This window comes from Myripristis murdjan, chromosome 9 (assembly GCF_902150065.1).
Source record: "Myripristis murdjan chromosome 9, fMyrMur1.1, whole genome shotgun sequence".
Taxonomy (NCBI): domain Eukaryota; kingdom Metazoa; phylum Chordata; class Actinopteri; order Holocentriformes; family Holocentridae; genus Myripristis; species Myripristis murdjan.
The window spans coordinates 29,506,301-29,531,390 of record NC_043988.1 but is presented as its reverse complement, the minus strand read 5'-3'; the positions used below and the strand labels follow the sequence as shown (position 1 = coordinate 29,531,390).

The window sequence follows — 25,090 nt, the reverse complement described above, 5'->3', positions numbered from 1 at the left end:
ACAGTGGCTTTTGGCCACAAACGTTGGAGATGAGGAGAAAAGCACTAACGACATTGGTTTATATTCTTACATTTCAAAGCATCCACAAAGCACACATTAATTTCAGGATTGTTTATAGGTTCTGAAATCACATACTGTAGTGTGCATTCACAACCCAGATCTTGTGTTTCATTTTGTCAGCAAACCGCACGCTCATGTTCACCCAGGCAGCCAGAATAGGATACCAAAGAGACAAGAGGGAAAAAGATGTAGCCATGATGAAGCTACCCTGTTTCCTTGGATTTCTATTTACTGAATGGAGAAAATTTTGGGGGTTTCTATTTCCGCCAAGCCCAGCAGAATATGTTTCCTCGGGGAAACAGTGAAGATAAAAAATGGAGTGGTCTGCAAAATATGGAGCTCTTGGAAGCAATTTCCAATCACACTATTGAAGAGACTTTGGACCACAAACAAGTTGCAATATCTTGCTTAAATTTGGTAGGACAACTCCAGAGACCACTGAGAGGATGGTGGGTGGGTCTTTTCAGCTCCCTCCCTTTTTCCACAATAATCACAGTTCTTTTTCAATGCAGGGTTGCAAAGCATCAGTGTTGAGTCCTGCCCTCTCTGGAAAGAGGGAAGAAAATGTCCTGCCAGTGTCCATACATACCCAACACAAGGATTTCACTTGGGCAAATAGGGAGAATCTGCAATGTCTCAGTTAGGAAAGATGGGATACTGTTTTCTGTCAAGAGAAGAGTTTGTGAATTAAGTCTTTCTCAGTGCACCTTTAAGGATAACCTCCCTTGATCTTTCTCTTTTCTGCCGCTCCACAGGACCACATCCAGGTCCCGTACCAACCGGACTCCAGCAGTAATCCTTCCTCCACCACCTCCTCGACCCCCTCCTCCCCGGCCCCACCCCTGCCCAGCAGTGCCACGCCACCGTCGCCACTACACCCCTCCCCGCAGTCAGCACGGCAACAGAAGCAGTTCAACTTGACAGGTGCGACACTGGAAAACTGCAGAACATGAACTAAAAACTTTTTTCATGCAGGTGTTGCAGAGGAAGAGTGAATAGTCATATTAATTAACTCCACACTGAGAAATACCTATATCTCTGAAACACCACAAGTGATACAATATTCAGGACAAAGCACAAACACAAGCACTGACCAAAATACAGTTCTGTAACCCTGAATAACAATCCATTTTCATGCCCTGTAGTTCATTATTAAATACCATTGAATTTTTAATTCAAAAAAACATCTGCTTTGCTACCTGTAAACAAGAGATATGATTTTGAGAAGTTCTCCGTGAAGCCGTGAACTTTGTGAGGCGGAATTGTGTCTTATTAATCTTAACATGACCTCACTCAAGTCCAAACATTGAGCTAACAACCAGTCACGTAACATTTGCAAGACCGTACCACTCCAAAACCCACTCAAGCTCTGCCTCTGCCTCTTTCCCCCAGCCTCCAGTTACTTCAAATACAAGCAGCAGTTCATCTTTCCAGGTAAGTGTCTCATAATTGGTCATTACCCCTACCCATAATGCAGCACGACCACCCCAAGATGAGGGAGTGGAGGAGAGCCCTTTTGATGTCCTCACCTTGGTCTGCTTTTATGCTCTCAGCCCCCCCACACCCCCCAAACACTCTTGGCTTGTCTCATTTGGGGCCCCGTAATGATTTACCTCTTTGCCCAGACCCTTGCATGGTGTCTTATAAAAACACTACTGGCAGCACACAGTCCCCGCTCACTAGGCGAGTTATTACAGCGGAGGCAGCATGGAGTGGTGTGAGAAAAAGAATGAGGTGTAATTGAGATCTGGGGAGGCGAGTTTGGAAACATTTGGAACAGCATGAATACACGGGATGGAGCGGTGCTGTCACTGTAAAGTCAGGTTCCGGTTATTTCAGCTATACAAACACTGTGGTGTCTTGTTAAAGTGTATTTCAGCCACATTACATCAGCCTGAATCTGTGAGCCGTAGTCATAGGCCAATAGTTACTGTCAGTCACATCAATATGAAACCATTGTGCTATTACTGAAACTAATGCCAAGTTCGCATTATTTAAAAAAAATACACTGTACGCTATTACAGACAATTACAAGCAGCACTTGTGGAATATTTTTTTTTTTTGGTGTATTCATCGTCTTTAACTATTTATTCCAATCTGAGGTCACTGGAGACAGTCCCAGCATGCACTGGGCAGATAAAGCAGGCAAATTCTTTGGACAGGTTGCCAGTCCATCACAGGGATAATACACACACCATACACACACCAAGGAGTGTTTTAGACTCTTCAATCTGCCACAAGGACCCAGGACCTTCTTGGGGTGACAGTTTTTTTTTTTTTTTTTTTTTTTTTTTTTTAAGATAATAATCTCTAGTTGGTTGTAAAATATTTTATGATAAGAATGACAAATGCCACAGCATCTAGCCTTATGATTGCCATCTTGGATTTGGGCGTTCCAGCGAGTTAAACGTGAAAGTTACCAAGGTCTAACAAGGAGATTTCATCCTGTTTTCCCACTTCTCCTGGTTTCATGTGAACATACAAGGGGTGACACGGTGGCAGAGTGGTTAGTGCTGTCTGCTCACAGAAAGAAGGTCCTGGGTTGTGAATTTAATTGTGAATGTGTCTGTCTGTGTGTCTGCCCTGCGATCGACCGGCGACCTGTCCACGCATTCTGCCCGATGAAGACTGGGATCAGCTCCAGCACCCCAGGACCCTAATTAGAATAAGCGGCTTGGAAAATAAATAAATGAATGACAAATACGCCTGCAATATGAGAGGCAATAAAATTCATTTCTTAGTGCTACTTTCACACTTAGGGAAAGTACCAAACCCAAGGTTGTCTGCCTAATTTTTTTGTTTGTTTGCTCATTTGCAGTTTTTTCCTTTGTAATTATTGCTCTTTTGATCTGGTTTGAAAAAAAAAAAAAAAGTTATACCATCAGCATCAGACTCAGAAATAAAATGAAAACCCCCACTTTCCTACCACTGCAGGTTTGTACAATGTGGATTTCATACCCTGGTTTTTATGAGAATTCAAATGTGAATAATTTTTTTTTTTGCCCAAGTGTGCTTACAGTATGCATGTAAGGAATCTGACTCCAGTTTACAGTAGCTTCCAGTATCATTCAAGAACAAAAAAGAAAGGCAACAAACAAAACACAAAGAATTAAATAGGAATATTAAATAAAATACAGGAGGTAAGTTTGTATGCACATCAAGGTTTGGCACGTATTTGTTCAAAAACATATTTCACATAAGACTTAACATTGAACCAAGTGTGAAAACATCCCTGAAGTCACAATGAAGCTGGATTTTCCTCTTGCCTCTTTAATTTGATGTATTCAGATCAGTTAGGGGGAGGATTTGGTTTAATTTGGTTTTATTTAACAGGATGGGCATGAAAATTTTTGTTCAAGCCTACTGGTTCAGTGTGATGTCATCATCGATAAAACACATTATTTTCCAGGGTGTACACTTAAAAAATATACATTCAAAATTTTAGTAAATCCTTTGGCATTCATTATTATTAAATAGGTGAATGTGTTGGCATAGAAAATTATGGATGTTGAGAAAGACTTTTTTTTTTCATGTTGACTTAAAAGAATGCAATATGTGATTCTGTTATGTCATTTTGATGATGTGTGATTGCCCCCTCCTCCCACCCAGATGTTGCTCCAGAGGCTCCTCCCAGCAGAGCACCCCAGGTCATCCTGCACCCTGTCCTGTCTGAGCCGGGGTGAGTAGGATCCATTTCTGAAGTCATTCTAGATATAAAAAGAGCGTGACTACTTATAAGCAGCTAAAAAAATATTTCTGATCTCAATCAGCCCTGTTTCTCCTCTCCTGTATCTTCCTCTCTCTCTCTCTCTCTCTCTCTCTCTCTCTTTCTCTCTCTCTCTCTCTTTCTCACTCGCCCCCTCTCTCCCCTCTCTTCTCTCCGAGCCCATTGGTCAGAGGCCAAGTCAAAGTTATTGGAGCACGGATATTTGGGTGACAATTTCAATGCGAGAGCAGACATGACGAATACTGAGGGATTAATGTTAGCAAGGCCTTTAGTTCACGCTACACTTGGGATGCCAACTGGATTTCCACTAACCCTGTGAGGAAGCCAGTGTTTGCAGGAAAACAACCGGAAGACGATGAGGAGTGACGAGCTGCCTTTCGACCCAGATGTTAATTAGATTAGGATCTCAATATATCACAAGAAGCGGGGCAAGGGAGTCTCCATCCATACTGTAGGCTGATGGTCAATTTGGATGAAACATGGTCCATGCTCAACAACTGTGATGGATTAATCAATAGCATAAAATGCCACAGTTAAATTTTCTCTTCAAATATCAACAGAACACACAGTCCTGATCCAGAACAGAGGCTGGCAAATAGTGTGAATTTTTACATAAGGGTATATAGGGCAAAAGCAGCAAATGTTATACTGTACATTATAGTGAGGTTTGAACACATTTCGCTCGAAAAGCATTCTTTGATGTCTCAGTGCCATAGCCGTGTGCCAGCTGTCAGCTTTAATTTGAGAATGCAAAACGCAAAAGGCCAAGATCTGGAAAGTGTTTAGGATTATATAAGGTCATAGTGGCAGATACAGATAAGGGCGTGCATACATTACAGTAAGCTCCACAAGTATTTAGCTGTAAAGGCATTTCTCGTCATGCTCTTTACTTTGGATGTGAAACAACATAACATCATTATCATGAGGTTAACATTTTTTTTTTTTTTGAGAATTAATGTCGCCAGATTGCTTCAATGGTAAAGAGCTACAACCCTTTCTGCACATGGTACTGCCATTTCTGAGTGACAAAAGTACAGCTGAATTTCATCTTCAATAAATTTTGACCTATATTAGTGAAAATAAATCATAATTTTATGTAACTGCTAAAAATTTCCAATTCCAATTTGGCATTTCACCTAGAAGAAAATTAATCTGTCTATGCTTGGCTCTACTGAAGCCATACAGACAACAACATAGATGGTTAAATAAATAGCAATAACTAAAGCAACACTAATAATAATAAGAAATGAAGAAGGATTTGACTAGCCATAGTCAACTGCAAATTTTATTGCGGTAAAAATCATAAATGACGATGGTGATATGGTGGCAAAAAATAGCAGCAAAGTCTGCTGCAGGATGCAATTCAACTGTAATAAGCTAATTAGTCTGGCAAGAGGAAAAGGTTCCCCTGCACCCCCAGGGGATTAATAATGTTCAATAATGTTAGCCAGCTGTTTTGAAAAGTAATATGCAAATAAAGACTTACTTCCCAGTAACGGACTCACTAACTAGCCTCTAGAAAGCAGGCTAATTTGAGAATAATAAACTTTAAACAGCGTTAATGGATCTGCGGTGTTAGTTCATGTCAATTTTGCTACGTGAAATACTTTCAACAGTAAAACAAACACAGAAAACACTTTTATAATAATAACAATAATAATAATAATAATATATTAATATGTAATATATTTCTGCTGTGCTGTGCTGAGTGGTGACTGCTGACATCTTTAATGTGTTTAGCAGTAAGGGCTGTTTCCACCCCTTTATGAAAACATCGATTCTTAGTACAAAAACTTTATTCTCTAAAAAATCACAAAAGATGAATAAAAAATTGTATTTGTTCATGTAGGGAACCAGAAAAGATGCAAAAATAACAGTACTGATGAGCATTGAGATTGATGATGAGGTGGATAAAACATGTTTTGATGACTTTCGCTTTAAATTTGCTTTCTATCCATTTAAACCCCATTATGTTGATATTAAAAAAATAAATTATCTTCATTTTTTGTCTATTGCAGGATACTACTGAAAAATGAAACAGCAAAATTGATATTATTATGAGCCTAAAATGTGTTGTTTCCCATTTTCACCATTAAAGAGTGGTTGTAGCCTTTCAGTGACTTTTCTATTTGATTCCTGGTGTTAAATGTTTGTGAAAAAGTCTTTGTAGGTTGTGTGGTTCAAAAGCATGAAAATCACACTTTTTTTTCACCTAATGTGGACTCAACTCAGGAGGGCTGCTGAAACAAACCTCAAGGGACATTCGCTGACTTTGGCAACGAGAAAAAAAATCTTAACTTGACGCCATTATATAAAACAGATCATAAAAAATGCCATGGGGGTGCATAGGAATCTATTTCTCCTGTTGGACTAAATCTCTTTTTTCTGGCGCCGTAGCTCAAACCTGTAGCTGTTAACAGTGGAAGTCGGGTGCAGTCCATGTATTTTTTTATCTGGCATTATAATGCTAATGCCAGCACACATGACTGTCCTTGCTGCATACCAGCTGCAGAGTATGAAAAATTGGCTATTTGGGATTAAAATGACAGACTTTCTTAGCAAATGACTGCAAATTTTTGGCATTTTGCGCCGGCTCTGACATTTTAAATTTCCTGACAAGCTAAGGGACCAAAAATCAGTGGCTCAGTTCTGATATCTTCATGACTTACAAACATCTTAGTTGCTGCGATCTGCAGGCATGTATGAGATGGGGAGGGGAGTGTACTTAAATGTGTGTATCTGAACTCAGCCTTCAAGTTGTCAGAGCTGCAGAGTAAACACTGAAAATCAGATCTGACACTTGGAAATTTAACTGAGGACATGCTAATTGTAGCTGTGGCCATGGGTCTGACAGGAGCTCTTCACCTGCATAGTGTTGATGTCATGTGAAATGTTTTTTTATGTTTCCTTAAGAAAGAGAGGAAAAAATTACACTCTCCCCTTTGCGGGATGCTTTGGGTAAACTCAGAAGATGTATGGTGTGCCAGCTTAAAAACAAACAAAAAAAGAAGAAGCAATTTTTCTTAGTTCCTGAATATTTTTGACCCCATACTGATGAAAAATCTTACCACTAAATCCGCTTTCGTTTGCATTTATCCTATTGTTTTTGTTTAATATTACGTCCAAATTTCTGAACTTAAAGAACTTAAAGAAAAAATTGTGTTGCTGTCATATCAAGTCAGCTGGATTTCAGAGTTGCTTGATGTTTTTTTTTTTTTGTTGTTTTTTTTTGTTTTTTTGATGGCATTGGAAAACCCCTTCTCACGCTACGCCCCTGATTCGCCCATAACCGCTCCGTTAATTGGATAGAGATCTGGCAGCTGAGACGGCCGTGACATTGATTTCATGCTGATCAAACCACAAGTGACCGGTCATGCCTTGCGGGCCTGAACGCAGAGGGTGAAGAGACTGTAAAGAGTGTAAAATGAAGGTGATCCCTCGGGTTCGGGGCGGTGGCGTGATGTAGTGCAGGATTCCCACTCGTCTTGGCATTTCTGGAATATCGCTGGATTTTGACAGGTGTACCCCGGACAGGGAAAGCCGGGGAATTTGAAAAACTGTATAAAGAACATCAGGGGACTTAACTGAATTATTGCTGCTTTACAGTGTATTTTACAGCTTTTTTTCCCACCAGCTAGACTGTTCTTCCGTTATCAAACCCAAAATGATGAATGTTTTTTTGTATATCCATGCAAATGCTCTGACTTTTTGGGAAGAGTTTTGAGAAGTCATCGGAAAGTCATGAAGTTTTTGCATCAGGGAGCCGTCCCAGTAAGCGCGGAGGCTGTCATTTAACTGGACAACCCAGGTTCTAATCCTCCTTGACAGCCAGCATATGTCCTGTTGAAGTGTCCTTGAGCAAGACGCCGTGTCCCCACCGGCTCCAGGGGGTGCTTTCCTCACCCTGTGATCTAACCAGCCTGCGTCGAGGGCCAAGCAAAGTGATAATTTCCCTGCCATGATCAATAAAAGTATCACATGATTTATATTGTCATCAAGTGCAAGTCAAGCGCTGAGAGGATATACCCGAATGCGCTCTTTATTAAGGCAGTTACCTGCAGCAAAGCTCTTAGAGAGAGATTGACTCACGTATCAAATCACTTGCAGAGGCGTAACGATTCACTCACCGCATCGATGTGCTGATTATGAATTCTGCAACCGCATCAGTCTGTTAAAATAATTAATCACTCCAACTTCAGCCTGAATCGATGTGAAATATCAAACGTTTTGAATCGAATAGTATTAAAAAAGCCCAAACGTTGTAATCTAACAGAATGAGTTCCAATTTATGCCATGTAAGCCATTTGCCATTTGATGTTTTTTTTGTTTTTTTTTTTTACATTTCAGAATGAAAAAGACACATTATTGCACATGTTTATTTAATAGGTTTATAGGATTTTTTGGTGAATGTAACAATTCAAATTGCTGACTCAAATTTGTACAAATCTGAATCGAACTGAATCGTTCCAAAAAAGAAAACTGCTCTTCAATCAAATTGCCCACCAGTGAATCATGAATCAGATTGGATCAGGGTAGAAAAATAGTTTTTGTGTCTCTTTAAATCCAACTCTCTGTCTCTCTCACTGTCTTTCTGTCTCTGCATCTCACTTTCTTACCCATTTCTTCCATCAGTCTCTTACTGGGCAATTGCTCGCTCTCTCTCTCTCTCACTCTCTCTCTCTCTCTCTCTCTCTCTCTCACCCTCTTTCTCTCTCTGTGTCTTTTGACAAATGTGGGTACATTAGAGCGGTTATGAAACCCATATTCCTCTGATTTAATTAATGCCATTGTCCCTCCTTCCCCACATCTTTGTATGCTCCCGCGGTGGCAGCTGGCAGATTCTCTGGCCTTAATGGCCTCGTCCCTGGGTTAATGAGGGCCTCTCTCAGGCCCCAGCACCTGGCAGGATCCACTCATTAGAGCAGAGATGGGACCAGCGGTAGAAGCCCTTTGCACTGCAGGAATCATATTTTATTTTATACGCTTTCTTACCCACCGTGATGGCCCATAGTCTGGAATTGGTTGGTAAACCAGTGCTAATATACCACAGGAAGGTTGAGAGGTTACATGCTGATGTTACACAGCCACTTATGTGGACAGAGAAGGATGAGTTGAAAAGGGGAAGTGAGTTCATTTGTGTTGTGTCATCGGCACCCGTGGTGTGGCTGACAGTGTACACACCAGGGTCAAGAATTAATGGGGGCACGGGGGCAAAAATGCCCTTGAAAGTTCAGAAAATGCCAGTGAAATTAAAAATGAGAGGGCAAAAGAAATGACCCCAATGATTAGCAGCACCTTCTTGCATTTCACCCTGTTCACATTTTATTCATTTGGCTGTCATATAATCGCAGGCAGGTAGGTGATTCTTTGACAGGGCGATTCTTTCCTGATGCATTCTGGGTAACAAAAAGGGAGCAATTGAAGTAAAGACACTTTCAGCAGTGCAAAATATAGACTTTGCACAAAACCACAGCATCAACAAAAAACATAAAACACCCACTATCAAAAAAACATGTTGGGAGGTGAAAGATGGACTGGGTGGGGACAGAAAGGGCAAAATGTGTCCACCCTGTTGTGTCATGTAAACCCTGACACCAGTTTCCTGCAATGGGGCGAAAAAATATGAATAAAAATTATTTAAAAAACAGTTTGCCATGTGAAAACAGTGCAACATCATGACATTATGTTATCTTGCCACTTTTCTTAAAAAAAAAAAAAAATAATAAATATTTTTCTTTCAGGAATGAGGGCAACCCTTTACTTCAAATCGAAGTTGAACCCACATCAGACGTGAGTCACTCTTCATTTGATCTCTGCATGTTACATATGTGTTGACGTTGAAGTATGAGTTGCAGTTTTGAGGCTTAGTCACTGTAACGTTCCTCCCGCGCTCATTAATATCACTGTTTGCTGACGTGCACATGGTGACAGAGTACAGCTGTCACTTCTTTCATTTGCTGTAATTTGGGACTTCTTAGGCTCGTTGCCCTGAGAAACCTCAAGGTAAGTTATGCACAAAGAGCAACGAGATGGGAAGAACAGTGCTGCGCTGATTGTCATCGCGGCTCCCGTAACAATGATATATTTTGAGAAAATTCAGTGCAGATTGCCTGGAATAATTTTCCAGCAGGTGTCTGAATAGGTCATTTTCACTCCCGCAGTACATCATAATCAAAATCTAATCAGAATAAATCAGCTAGTTTTAGCCTCTAGCTGTTTTCCCTTTTCACACACGACAGTAACTCTCATTTTTTTTTTTTATTGACAATGGCTTAAACAGCACTCAGAATTTCAAACACAGATACCCGGCCTTTTCATCTGGCGCTGTTTAATGCCACTTACCAGTCTCTTCCACTCGTTTATGTAGAAGTATCATGCACATGTATTCTGTACATATCATTTCTCTCAGTGTGAAATGTTTAAAGGACCATAACAGTTTGAATTTTTTGGCCCGTTTAATACAATTTACAATTCACATCGCAACAAACTGTTTTGCAAATCATGCGGGGGTACTAAGGATCCCTCTGTTTTTAAATATGAATGTTTGGTTTAAACACCCACCTTATGATCCTCTGCTTCTGCCGCTGACATTGTCGTCACCACAGAGCTCATAAACCACAGAGCTGATAATTGGCTGAGCAAAGCAAACGTTTCCTCAGGGACTATTTTCCGTGGCGGAGGGACCGTTTCACTCTATGAAAGTTTATTTTCTGATCGCAGTGGAATGAATGGAGTGGATGAAAATGATACTGCAGTTCTAAAATGCGACTGCTTGCTTCAGGAAAAGATGATTAATGATACAAGATGATACAACTAATACATAAAAACTATGTGGATACAGGATATCAAGATGCTTGTTTAGCTTTGAAACTACTTAAACTAACAGGAAATTTAGTTGAGAGAGTTTTAATACTATTTTTCCATTTGCCAAACGGTACATGTGATTTTTTTTTCCATCATCTTGCTATATTTCAACAACATCTCTTTGTACTGTATGCAGAGATTTTTTTTTATAATCTGTTTTCTTGCAAATGTGTTAGTTTGTGAAATAACAGCTACATCATCTCGATCTCACCTTACTTACCAGAATGAGGAGGGCAACGACGAGGATTCTGGCGACGAGTTTGAGGAGATGAACCTGTCGCTGCTGTCGGCCCGCAACTTCCCGCGCAAGGCCAGCCAGACCAGCATCTTCCTGCAGGAGTGGGACATCCCCTTCGAGCAGCTGGAGATCGGCGAGATGATCGGTAAGGGGCGCTTTGGCCAGGTTTTCCACGGGCGCTGGCACGGCGAGGTGGCCATCCGCCTGATCGATATCGAGCGCGACAACGAGGACCAGCTGAAGGCCTTCAAGCGGGAGGTGATGGCGTACCGCAACACTCGGCACGAAAATGTGGTGCTTTTCATGGGCGCCTGCATGAGCCCACCACATCTGGCCATCATCACTAGGTAAGCCTGCAGATGTTAAAGGAGCAGTTCACTCAAAATACAAAAAAGAAACTTTCCTACCCACCTGTAGTGCGGTCGATCCATCCCGTGTGGTTTGGTGAGGTTTCCAATCCACCACAAGCTTCCCTGTCTTCCTTCACATTGCTGCAGTGTGTATTAAATTTGTGTAGCCGCCCCAGAAAAGCTCAAAACTTGCAGATGTTAAAGGAGCAATTCACTCAAAATACCCCCCCTGCCCCCCCCCCAAAAAAAAAAAAAAAAAAAAAAAAATGCATCCATTGTGATCTGCCACAATCTTCCCTGTCTTCCTTCACACCACTTACAGTGTGTGTTAAATTTGTGCATCTCTTCCCAAAAAACAAAAGCTCAAAACCTACATGTGAAAAATTCAGCAGCAACAGTTCTTTCCAAAATCAGTGATGCACAGTCCTTGGGGGCAAAGAGTTTCATTGGGAACTATTTCCCGCTCAAGAACACAGGCAAACTGTATCTAGCTGCATCCAGTTTGTAATCTTCGGGGGCGGGTAGATACAGTTTGCTGTTGTTATTCAACAGGAAATTGTTCCCAGCGAAACTCTCCCCCCCAAGGCCTGCTGATCATGCCAGGTAGCGGTGTCATTGTTTTTACATAAACACACATTTGTTGCGAGGAATCATCAAATCTGATAATAAGATAGCTGTAATAAAGAAGTCTACTGAAGGCTTGATATTTTACAGTTGAACAATAAACTTCTTAACTTTGTGACACAATCTGCGCCACCATCTGCTCAGCTGTGATTCGCTGCTCTGCCAACTCACTGCTATACAAAATATTGTAAACAATAGAGTCTGCTGGGCAAACTGTTCAACGGAAACACTGTTTTCAAATTGTCTTTAGTGCAGAAAAAAGTGCAGCATTGATTGAATTTGTGCAGGATATGCAATAAGTGAACATACAATCAGTGGCCACTTTATTAGGTCCACCTGCACAATCTAATACAATCCAACACAACTGTTGTGCGATGAAGTTTCCTTTTCTGCCGCCTGTAATGCTCAGGTTTTCTTTTTGTCACAGTAACAGAGGTGTTCATTCGGTTCTATGTTTATATCATAGTTAGTGCTGCTGTTGAACTGGACTGCATTTTATTGAGAGGTATTTCCAATATTCTGTCCCCCTCATTTTATATAAATGGTGAGGACAAAAAATCAGAAACAACTCTCAATATAATGTAGTCCAGTACAAGACCTCTGCAAACTACAACCTCAATCATAAACATATAATTAAATTTACACATTCTCCTCAGTGTCAACAAGTGGCCACTGAGAGTATGTAGATATTAAATACGTGTTTATGGGTGTAAGTGTATCAGTATATGTGTATAGGTAAGTATAAACATATTTGCCATATGTATATGCTCATATGTGAGTGTGAATAAACACAATATTGTAAAATAAAATTATATTGACAGTATTAAATACTGGAACCCTTACAAAGATAAAATATATACAGAATGTAGTTTCAGAATGTGTGACGACTAAAGAGGTAGGTCAGTGAATTTCCACGTATGTCGATGTGCAAATGTACATATTCACATTAACAAGCCTGCAGAGGAAGTGTCACTGCATGCAGACTGACGTTGCACAAAATGATCCTACAGCAGGACAGGGTAGCCTTAACCCTGTCCAAATTTAAGTTCACCCCTCAGACAACATCTCCCTTTTTTTTTTTTCTTAACTTTTTGTTTTTTTTTTTTACTTTTCACCAAAACTTGCAAGGCTTTATCAATGGCATGATCAAGTAGCTATTTTTAGGTGCTTGTCAGTAAGTGCATGGGTGAAGGCAAGCCGCGAATGTATGAGACATTGATGACGCGCTCCAACCTTGGCAGAGCACAGGACCGGATGGCCACAATTTGTAATCATCACCCAGAAAGGTCACATTGACTTTTCTAAATTGTATTTATTTGATCATTCATAGACGAGAAAAAAAAAAAAAAAAATCACTTCAAGCCTTCAAACTCCATTATTGAGTGCAAGGACGATCTGCAATACTTTCACTGACCACCAGGGGCTTTGTTTAGGCCAGGCGGCTACTGTAGCTGAATGAGACCTACCACCTCCACGACGTTGGTGTATTTCCCTTAACTGTTGTTTCATGAGAACATTTGAAGTGTAGAATGAATGAATGAATGAATAAGTTTATTTCGGTCTTAAATCATACAGGATTTTCTTTTTTTTCACCATAACCACTACAAGGAAAAAAAAAACTTGGACCGAAAGGGCGTAGGCTGAAGCCGTAGCTTATATTTGCCTACCCACCCATTTTCACCCAAATGGCAGCAAAATGTGTTTGAATTTTGCAGAATTCAGCACCCACATATCTTTCAATGTAGCAGCAGCCATACAGCCATACATAGCACACTTGTATGTGTTATCCCGGACAGTCTATGATTTATATATTGAAACTTACCCAAAGGACAAGAAAGGCAACAGATCTGACATCAATGAGTCCACATCTTTCAGTGATCGAATCGCTCACTGCTGTTTGTGAGACAGTTTGTGTTTTGCTCCTAAGTTTCAATTTGCCATCTCTGGTGGGCAGAGAGGATTCCCCGCAAGCAACTGTACCCAACACCTGAATTTCATTTGGGCTAATGGACTGAACCTGCAGCATCTCATTTAGAGGGGATGGGACACTTTTGTGTGTTTCAGCCCCACTTTGTCCCTTAGGCTGAGAAGACAGGTGTATTTTTATAGAAAAATCCCCCTAATGCAGCTTTAAATTGTTGTACAAAAGAAATAAACGCAAATTTGATTAGAAAAGTCTGCCAAGATTCAACTATGAAATACTTTGCAGTCTCACTTATTAAAGAACTTAATTATTTGGTTGTTTAGTGTTTAAATTTCATGTCCACTACCTGACGAGCGCACATAAAAGAAGCAGGTGAAGACGGCGTGTTTGTTAAAGAGCATTGCAGGGAACACTCAAGAAACAGAAACAAATTTCTGCTTCCTCAAGTCTCTTGTTTAATAATTTGGCACAGCTAATAATGTTCAAATGAAAATTGTTTGGATGTTTTCCACCTGCCCACTCTCCTCCGAAGACGCTGGAGAAAAAAAGTAAGTCTAACTACAGAAGAAATCTGTTCAAAGTTTTTAATTGAGGAAAAGGAAAAAGAGAAAAGTTTGGCATCTGGAATCAGAACATGTTTTTTAAGCAACTTCAGCAAACATTAATGTTGATTATACATATTGATTTAAGTGTCAAACCTGTTGTTTTGCCATAAATTTTCCCTTAACTAACTTCAAAACAAAACAAAACATTTTTTTTTTCCCTGTAATGCACAACAATACCACATAAATATTATATTTCTTCTGGTCCCAACACTTCACTGAAGCTGCATCACTTGATAAAATATAGAAATTATGATTAATCACAAATTTAAAATGTATTAAATTGCTTGCTTCCATTGTGGTATTGTGTATTTTAGAAAAAAAAATTGCAGTGTTTATGTATTTGATTCCCCAACACAATCTGTATGATTTTTTTCAGTCCGTCATCTTCAACAGCAGCCTCACTTCACTCAGTTTTGCTGTGCTGACAAATTTGCACTTTACAAACACAAGTGTGGTTTGACAAGCACACACACACACACCACCACTAGTAGCACTAATGTTACTACTACTATTGGAAGCTCTAGTCGAAACATGTTTGGTATTCAGCTGATTTTTAAACTCATTGCACTCCAGCAGAACAACATTTCAATGGTGCACTTTGTCCATATGATTTTATTTCTGTCCCCTCCCTATTTAATATCTGATAATTGAAAAGATGAGCAGTGGATGCAGCTCTTCACCAGGGGTCATATCATAGCCTGGATCAGTCTACAAGAAAAAAGAGAAATCAGCTCCACACCATACATTATGTGATTGCAAATGATGACAGAGGAAATCGCCCTGAGTGCAGTTAAGCTGAGAGAACAGCTGCTTCTCACAAATCCTTGTTGTTGATTGCTGGAAATCATAGAAAATGTCAGTGCAACAGGTGCGTTTATTACCCACCAACATCCGGCATCTGTCATTACACTTAGGAGAGAGCCGAAACAGAAATCTTGATCGTTAAAATCCAGCCCATTTCTCCAAAGTGCGACACAACGAACCTGCAAAATTGCGTCTAAGTGAGGTGAAATTGACTCATGCTGCATTAGTGGAAACATAAATATTGATTGCTTTTTTTTTCTTACTTCTTCATCTTTTTTTGCGTCTATGTTTCATAAGTGCCTGTGTTTGATCGATTAAGCCAAATATACAGAGAATGGAGTCATCCGTGACGTTAACTGCTGGGTTTTTCTATCTATGGCATGATTACTTAGCCATCCGCAAACTAGGAGGTGACTTTCAGAGTGTTCAGGTGACTATTAGCTTTTCATTAGCTGAGTGCCATGAAAAGCTGCCCCTGTCCCCTTGCTCTGGCTCATACACGTCCTTTTTGTCAGAGGTGGTGTAAAGGGCAAGGCGGTAACCGATGTCACATGAGGCAATGTTTACCTGAAGTTGTCGGCTGACGCATCGCCGACGCCATAAGGCACACTTCTTTGTTAAAAAGAGCTCAAGGGAGCAGGAAACTAAAAATGTGGCGGCTGTCAGCTCGACGTCGGAAATGAATATGCATGACTTATTGGCTTCAGGTCGTTTGCTGGTCACCTGCGTGGAGGAGACGCAGTCGGGGTTGAGGGCTTCGGGTGTGAGGCAGGGGGCTATTAATACACCGTTCCAGAAATATGACACAACCTTCACCAACATCTCACAGTGCAGTGTAACAGATACAGACAGCCTCACCGGGGTTAAGTGACTCGAAATATGACTGAGGCTGGATTTAGCCTGTTTTGACTTGGGGTGGTGGTGGTGGTGGTGGGGGGCACCTTTATACGGTCACTATGCCTGCCAATATATGTGTATATATATATATATATATATATATATAAATACATATTTTAGAAAGAACAAGTTGGAGATGTTCTAATTACATTTAAATTTCATTCATCCTCTCCATAGCCATAGCCATAGCCTAATAAGACTAATATTTTTTTTTTATTACCTTATTATTAATCGTAACATCTTATTGACTTAATGGGACAAAAATGGGAAAAAATGCAGCAAACAAACAGTCAAAAACAAATATGAATTCAATGGATAGATCTGTGGGGTGGCAATAGGCCAAATAAATGGAATCAAGAGTGATGTAGTTGTAGTTGTAGTAGTAATAATAATGATTTTATTTGTATAGCACTTTTCAGAAACAGATGTTTACAAATTGCTTAACATGATGAATAAAAAAAAAAAAACTATATCTAAACTATATCTAAAATGAATATGATGAAACTCACCCCAACTGATCACAGTCTAAAGTGAATGACAGAGGAGCAAACCTCAGAAATTGATGGAAAAATAATTTGCATATTGCGCTTAAAATATTGAAACATATCAGACGGTTTGTGCTTTGGTTCATGCTTTGCCTGCTTGTTGGACGTTTATTATTTTTTGCAATAGCTATACTGTCGATTCAGTTCATTTTAATTTGATTTAATTTAATTGACTGTGATTGATTCAAGCTAATAATTAATAATAATCCACTTGGCACTAATTCGGTTCCTGAGGGGTCTTCCCTCTCTGTGTGATCTGTCCCACGATTTCATCAATTTCTCTCCTTTTCGGCTGCTGGGTTTCCCACCACGGGGGTTTTGTTTTGTATAAACTGTTGGCCTGTAAAGCCTTTTGAGACTATAACAGTGATTAAAAGGCTGGGGGGCTTGAAAAAAAAAGAAAGAGGGGACATGGCACCGTCCAGCAGACTACCACACCTGGCCTCAAATATGACACCTCCTTCTTCAGCAACATCTTAAAATGCAGTAACACAAAGCCTCACCCTTGTTAAAATCAGTTAAAAATGGCAGTAAAAGCAAAAAATGATCTGAATGTTTGGATGAAATGAATGGAGCAGGGTGTGTGGAATAAAAAATAAAGGTTATGGCCTCCTGGAGTCTCTGTTCTTCTCGCTCTCCTCTTCCTGTGATAGGGCCCCGTGGAGTTTAGAGGGTTTCACACTCTTTATTTTCATATTTATCTCTCACCGATAACTACACGTCCTTTGAACTGTGCTGGATGTCATTTATCAGCCGGAGGGATAGCAGTTTTTAAAAAGCCAAATCACTGAATGTTGCCATTTGGGAGATTGGATATCCTCAGACAGTCAGGAAGGAACATGGGAGATAATGGAAAAGTTCGATTATGCAGTGCAATCATCACAGTGATTTGGTCAGCGGATCCAGTCAGCAGGGTTTGGTCGGAGGAGTTTGGACAAATGTTGCTTTGGTTAGCCTGTAACGTAAGTCCAATCCTGTAAAAGGTCATCAAATTATTAAAAATGCCAGTGTAATAACATGAAATCCAACCCCGCAGTCCTTTAATCCATGGATCTTGCCTTGTTTTTTTTTTTTTTTTTTTTCTTTTCTCAGCTTGTGTAAAGGCAGAACATTGTACTCCGTGGTGCGCGATGCCAAGGTTGTCCTGGACGTCAACAAGACCCGACAGATCGCACAGGAGATGGTTAAGGTAACGGCCCTAAATGCTTATTCCCCAGACCACTTTTAGGATACCTGTCATATCTGCAGCAAGGAAAATCACTGCACTATTTGTCTTGCAGGGGATGGGATACCTCCACGCTAAAGGGATCTTACACAAAGACATGAAGTCCAAGAATGTGTTTTATGACAACGGCAAAGTAGTCATCACTGATTTTGGACTCTTCACCATATCTGGGGTTCTGCAGGCTGGAAGGTAATTGTTGTCTCACAATACCCACATCATGTTTTTTTTTTTTTTTCACCAAGAACAATAATGCATGTACAGGTTTTTTTTTTTTTTTTTTTTTGGCACACAGACATTTCAACTTCCAAAACAATAACATATACTGACACATGGGACAGGGGCAACGGGACTTCATATTCAGTGCAGCACCAAATGGAAATCACATGAACTTTATGCATTAACTTGACATCACAGAGCAGGATTTTCATGATGCGAGTAATACAAAGCTTTGCTCCAACTGCATAGTTTTACCTTAGCAATTGATACGGGTAACCCAGTCTGGCTGTTAATGAGGGCTGTGATTGGCTCTACTTCTTGCTTTTCAAAATAAAATGATGCCAGGGACAGGGAGGGGGGGTTAGCATCATCCTCTTTGTGATGGGAAACAACAGGAATTCTGAGAAATGTGGTCTTAATTTTGACAAAACGCTGCACGTAGCACCTACCCAGTTCTTCACATGCATTACAGCAGTCACAAATTCATGTATATAACAATAGAGATGAGGACCTTGTCTGCTATAGCTTTAATGGTTCATCTTCATCATGACCCTGAGGGAAATGCCTACCTCCTCACCTCAGTTGTGACTCCATCTCTCCCTGTTGTTGTGCATTCACAGCAGTAATTAGGTCACCCTGACAACACAGTTACTCAAGTTCACTAAAGAGTAAACACAGAGGGCTCTAGTTTCCCGGCGTAGCGGAGGGTGGCGCAGTGAGGTGAACCCCGTGCAGAGCTAGTTTCGACCAGCAAAACGCGAGGGGTGGACGGTTTGCAAGTTTCGCAGACCGAGGTGCGCCGAGATGGAAGTGGTGGCGCAGCGGGGGGAGGTGTTGACAGATTCAGCTTGGCGCAGTGACAGTTTCATGCCAAAAGGCTTCGCCGAGGTGCACCCAAAGCTCGCCATCTGAAACCACGTCTACTTTCCGTGCAAGAGCCGGCGCAGTGGAAGTTTGGCTGACAGGTGGGCAGTGCGCACACGTCACCAAAACCTCACAATCAGCACAAACGGTGCCAATCTCCTTTGATCTGACATCAGTTGTGATGGGACAGTTGATATGGAGATAGATTTATGTGCTGATTGAGATAGTAGCATTGAATAGTGTTTTTTTCTGTATTTATTGCATTGTTTATGTGCCTGACATTCCGGAAGCCTGCCTGTGAGGTTTTTGTGACGTGTCCGCACTGCTCGCCGGTCTCCTGGGCTCCGCTCCTCCTGCGGCAGTAGACCTCCGTTTCAATTGTGTAAACTTTCCTTACGCCTTCACGCAGCGCATTTTAAAGGCGAGGACAGGGGCTCATTTGATTGGTTCAAAGTGAATCGGCTCTGTCAAACCCACTCCACGCCTTCTCTCCTCCCATGCGCCAGTAGGAGGAACGGCGGAGTACTTGCGACACCGCGCACGGTGTGCCAAACTTGCAAAATCCACCTGGCTACACCCAGTTGGCGAAGCGCAGCTGCGCTGTGACCCCGCCTTGCCAGGTCTGCGAACAGTGGCGGCGAACAGTGGCGGCACCATTCACAAAACAACAGCGTTTTTCGTGTTTAATATACAAGTGAATTGCGTCAGCAACATGGGAGACAACCCGGGCTACACAAGAGCATAAACAATAACTTAACAGAACTTCCGAGCCAGAGTGCACATCAGTCACACACCAATCCAGCAATCAGCATTAAATGCGTGCTTTTCAACTTAAAAACAATGTCTACTACTATTCATGTTACACTGACAGACAACAACGCCAACAGACAGCCTACATTAAAGTCAAATAAGGAAAACAGCAGATGCGAGGCTTTGTAGGAGTTGTAGGATAAATCGTATGCAATAAACAAAACTATAATTAAAACAAAAACCAAGAATCACCCTTTGGAAGTCCATAAGCAAAACCAGCAGGCTTAACAGCAGTAACCGAGTGACATGTTCTGTCTCTAACCATCTCCTCCGCTGCGTTTCAGTACCACTGACAACGCAACACCTACAATAGGTTATACACACACCCACTTCAATCAAAAGCGCTGTCCATGGTATCAAGTTTTCAGTAACCGCAGCCTACACATTTTACCAGGGACGGTTTTTGCTATAAAGGCGACCCTGATTTTAAGATGACCCCTCTTTTTCAAGACCCTTTTTTGGAAAAATAGGCTACTTTTTATATGGACAGGTGGGCCGGCCGCAGGTGGGCCGGCCGCAGCACCGGTCGGTACCATCAGGTCTGCTGGATCTGACAGGTGAGTGGCCGGTGCCGCGGCCGGCCCGCCTGGTGCCGCGGCCGACTGGCGCCACGGTAGGAGTAGTAACATGGAAGGGCGCAAGCCGGTCATTTCGCCTATAGGGCGGCAACATAGGCAGAACCGCCACTGCATTTTTCCGTTTCACTGCACAAACATTAATAACTTCGAAAATATACAGAGAAAGCTAGAATTTAAATGTGATAATTCAGTTATTTTCTTGGTGCTATGGTGGTGCTATTGTAATCTCTGCTGGTGCTATAGCACCAGCAAGCACCACCTCAACGCCGCCCATGTCTGTGAAACTAGAGTCCAGAAACTATTGGCTGCCACACACACACGCACACACACACCCATTCATACATTCCAATCTGTTTCCTTCTGGTAAACGTATTCAACGGAAGGATGATTGTGACTGGCACTGTCATGCAAAAGGTGTTTTTCAACATAACTCATTACTTAACCAACTGTTGGGAGTGTCTGAGATCATATACACCCTAAACAAACAGCATGAAAATTACAAGCCTCTGGCAAATATTTGAGTGACTGTAAAATGGTTTGCCTTCTTCCAGCAAGACTCAACTTGGAGTTGAGCAGAGAGGGTTTGATCCAACAAGCAAAACAATTTTGTCATATTTTGTTGACCTGGGCTATTCCTTGTACATGGATAACTGAGTTAGTTGATTTGTTTGCTGACAGTTTGGAACAAGTCTGGGATTTCTGATTCGGGTCAGGGTTAGGGTTAGAAAGATGGTGTTTGAAAGATTTCTTAGTAAAATAATTTCCACTAAATTAAATGTATAGCGTAAGAGTGTCAAATAAACACTGACACTCTTACATAGCCTACATAGTAAGAGAAGATTTGGTTGTATTCAAAGAAAATTGTTTCAACAAGCACTGGCACCTACTCCATTCAGAAAGACCAGAGTTTGTAAAATATAATTCATATACAATTGAGTGCTCTCAAGTCTCATGCACTGGGCGTGAGACACACGCATTATAACCCATTCACATGCTCACACGCCACACCTTGTATTTCTCACGCAAAGAAATTACCATGATAATTCCCACCAAGTTGCGCTGCTATTTTTTATAACAGTGGAACAGGTAGAGGAATCAAGTGAGTTCCGGGTAGAGTTCAGAAAGCCCTGCCACACACCAGCTAATCAAATAAAAAGAATAATCCAACGATACATTGATTCATGTGCTCGCTAAAGTAGCTACAGAAGACGTAAATCTAAATTTTAAAAGAAAGTCCAGGAAGGTTATATTCAGTGGTGAGTTTTGAGAATTGAAGAAAATTATGTGACAAGCATTTGGTACTAATGTAGATCCATCAGAGCATCTGGACTACATTCAAACCATGGATGGCAGAAAACCAGGAAAGGAAGAAAAAGTAGATCTTTGGGAAGCAGAAAAATCGGCGCAGTCTAGCACTAGTTAAGTTCATGTGTGGTGAATTTGCTTATAAATCAAAGCGAACAACAAGTCTGTGGAAATTCATTTTCTTTCCAAATCTGGATGGCTCTTCTCCATTCCAGAGAACCCTCATTGGGTTGTGCAACTTGAAGCATCCCTAAACCGGTCCTGTATGACCTTATGTAGGAGGAGATTAAAAAAAAAAACAAAAACAAAGAAATGTCCTGCTCTACCAAATAGAGCAAAGCATCCCACGCATGGAAGCTTCCTCATCCTCAGCTGTCAAATGTCAGCGAGACAGATTGAGGCATTGTTCCTGACATTGTTGCAACACCTTGATACCCTGAATTCTGAGAAATGTCGTTTTAATTTTGACAAAGGGCTTCATGTAGCGCCTACGTAATTTTGAACATTTTCACATGTATTATAGCAGTCAAGAAAACCTAAAATTAATTTATGGTACAGATGAGGATTTTGTCTGCTTTAGTTACAATGGTCCATCTTCAACATGAAGGAAAGGCCTGCCTCTGCACTGAATAACTCAAAGTGAGTGTTGTAGCCCCAGTCTGCCCCGTCACCCCAATTGTGACTCCATCTCTCTCTGTTGTTGTGTATTCACAGCCGTTATTAGCTCACCCTGACACCAGAGTTATTCAAGTTCACTCAAGAATAAACATAGAAACTATTGGCTGCCACACACACACACACCCATGTACATTCCAATCTGATTCCTTTTGGTAAACATATTCAACGTAAGGATGATTGTGACTGGCACTGTCATGCAAAAGGTGTTTTTCAACATAACTCATTCCTCAAGAAACTGTTGGCAGTGTCTGAGATCATGTAAACGCCCAACAAACAGCATGCGAATTCCAAAACTCTGGCAAGTATTTCATGACATTTGAGTGATTGTAAAATGGTTTACCTTCTTCCAGCAAGACTCAACTTGGAGTTGAGCAGAGAGGGTTTGATCCAACAAGCAAAACAGTTTTGCCATATTTTGTTGACCTGGGCTATTCCTTGTACGTGGATAACTGAGTTAGCTGATTTGTTTGCTGACAGTTTGGAACAAGTCTGAGATTTCTGATTCGGGTCAGGGTTAGGGTTAGAAAGATGGTGTTTGAAAGATTTCTTAGCAAAATAATTTCCACTAAGTTAAATGTATACTGTAAGAGTGTCAAATAAACACTGACACTCTTACATAGCCTACATAGTAAGAGAAACATTGGTTGTATTCAAATAGAATTGTTTCAACAAGCACTGGCACCTACTCCATTCAGAAAGACCAGAGTTTGTAAAATATAATTCATATATAATTTAATGTTTCCAAGTAAACATGTGCTCTTTCCACATAGATGGCATTGCAGTGTGGTTTTGAATTGTGACACAGCCCCTTTTCCAGCCCAAGTGGTACTTTGGGTGTTTGGGGAATGGTCTCTTTGAAGACATTACAACACAGGTAAAAGGCAAAAAGTTATGTGACCTAACATTAGCTAGCTAAGATCTGCAAGAAAAGTTACAACATTAAAACTAAATTTTAAAAGAAAGTCTAGGAAGGTTATATTCAGTGGTGAGTTTTGAGAATTGAAGAAAATTATGTGACATGCATTTGGTACTAATATAGATCCATCAGAGCGTCTGGACTACATTCAAACCATGGATAGTGGAAAGCCAGGAAAGGAAGAAAACGTAGATCTTTGGGAAGTTTGGGAAAACAGCAGAAAAGTCAGCGCAGTCTAGCACCAGTTAAGTTCATGTGTGGTGAATTTGCTTATAAATCAAAGCGAACTACAAGTCTGTGGAAATTCATTTTCTTTCCAAATCTGGATGGCTCCTCTCCATTCCAGAGAACCCTCATTGGATTGTGCAACTTAAAGCATCCCACGCATGGAAGCTTCCTCATCCTCAGCTGTCAAATGTCAGCGAGACAGATTGAGGCGTTGTTCCTGACATTGTTGCAACACTTTGATACCCTGAATTCTGAGAAATGTCGTCTTAATTTTGACAAAGGGCTTCATGTAGCGCCTACGTAATTTTGAACATTTTCACATGCATTATAGCAGTCAAGAAAACCTAAAATTAATTTATGGTACAGATGAGGATTTTGTCTGCTTTAGTTACAATGGTCCATCTTCAACATGAAGGAAAGGCCTGCCTCCGCACTGAATAACTCAAAGTGAGTGTTGTAGCCCCAGTCTGCCCCGTCACCCCAATTGTGACTCCATCTTTCCCTGTTGTTGTGTATTCACAGCCGTTATTAGCTCACACTGACACCAGAGTTATTCAAGTTCATTCAAGAATAAACATGGAAACTATTGGCTGCCACACACACACACACCCATGTACATTCCAATCTGTTTTCTTTTGGTAAACATATTCAACGTAAGGATGATTATAACTGGCACTGTCATGCAAAAGGTGTTTTTCAACATAACTCATTACTTAACCAACTGTTGGCCGTGTCTGAGATCATGTAAACGCCCAACAAACAGCATGCGAATTCCAAAACTCTGGCAAGTATTTCACGACATTTGAGTGATTGTAAAATGGTTTACCTTCTTCCAGCAAGACTCAACTTGGAGTTGAGCAGAGAGGGTTTGATCCAACAAGCAAAACAATTTTGCCAATTTTTACTGTTGATCACTCTATTTTATTAGAGAGACTAACTGAGAATTTTGGTGTCACGGGCCAGGCTCGTGCATGGCTTAACTCATACTTATCGGAAAGAACACAGTGTGTCATGTACAATAATACTAGATCCAAATTCTCCAATGTTAAATGCGGGGTACCTCAGGGCTCAGTCCTGGGTCCTCTTCTCTTTTCCCTGTACATTTCGCCACTTGGACAAATTATACGTAGCCATGGTATTAATTTCCATTGTTATGCTGATGATACTCAGCTATATTTGCCCATAAAGGCTGATGATCCCACAGAGATCAATAGATTGGAGGTCTGTCTGGCTGCGGTAAAGAATTGGATGTCACTAAATTTCCTGCTATTAAACTCAGATAAAACTGAGATGTTAGTAGTCGGCCCTCCCAGACATAGACACTGTTTTGAACAGTTAACAGTTCTACTTGACAACTGTGTGATTTCACAAAGTGTGGCAGCCAAAAATCTCGGTGTTACTTTTGATCCCTGCTTATCCTTTGACAGGCACATTAAGGATATCACCAAGACTGCCTATTTTCATTTACGTAATATAGCACAAATTCGGTCTTCCCTGTCCATGGCTGACGCAGAGACCTTAATTCATGCATTTGTTTCAGCCAGACTTGATTACTGCAATGTTCTGTTTTCAGGTCTCCCACAGGCCAGCACCAAAAGTCTCCAGATGGTTCAAAATGCTGCAGCTAGGGTC

The 25,090-nt window shown here is 40.9% G+C and overlaps 1 protein-coding gene across 1 annotated transcript in view; it reads left to right on the top strand.

The window, feature by feature from the left end:
• The window catches only part of ksr2 (kinase suppressor of ras 2), a 137,320-nt gene that overhangs the window by 93,051 nt on the left and 19,179 nt on the right, over positions 1 to 25,090 (top strand). Inside the window, exons 11-17 of the mRNA XM_030060858.1 lie at positions 816 to 984; positions 1,453 to 1,494; positions 3,670 to 3,739; positions 9,529 to 9,577; positions 10,875 to 11,236; positions 17,731 to 17,827; positions 17,919 to 18,052. Coding sequence (XP_029916718.1) covers positions 816 to 984; positions 1,453 to 1,494; positions 3,670 to 3,739; positions 9,529 to 9,577; positions 10,875 to 11,236; positions 17,731 to 17,827; positions 17,919 to 18,052 — 923 coding nt within the window. The remainder of the gene's footprint in view (positions 1 to 815; positions 985 to 1,452; positions 1,495 to 3,669; positions 3,740 to 9,528; positions 9,578 to 10,874; positions 11,237 to 17,730; positions 17,828 to 17,918; positions 18,053 to 25,090) is intronic.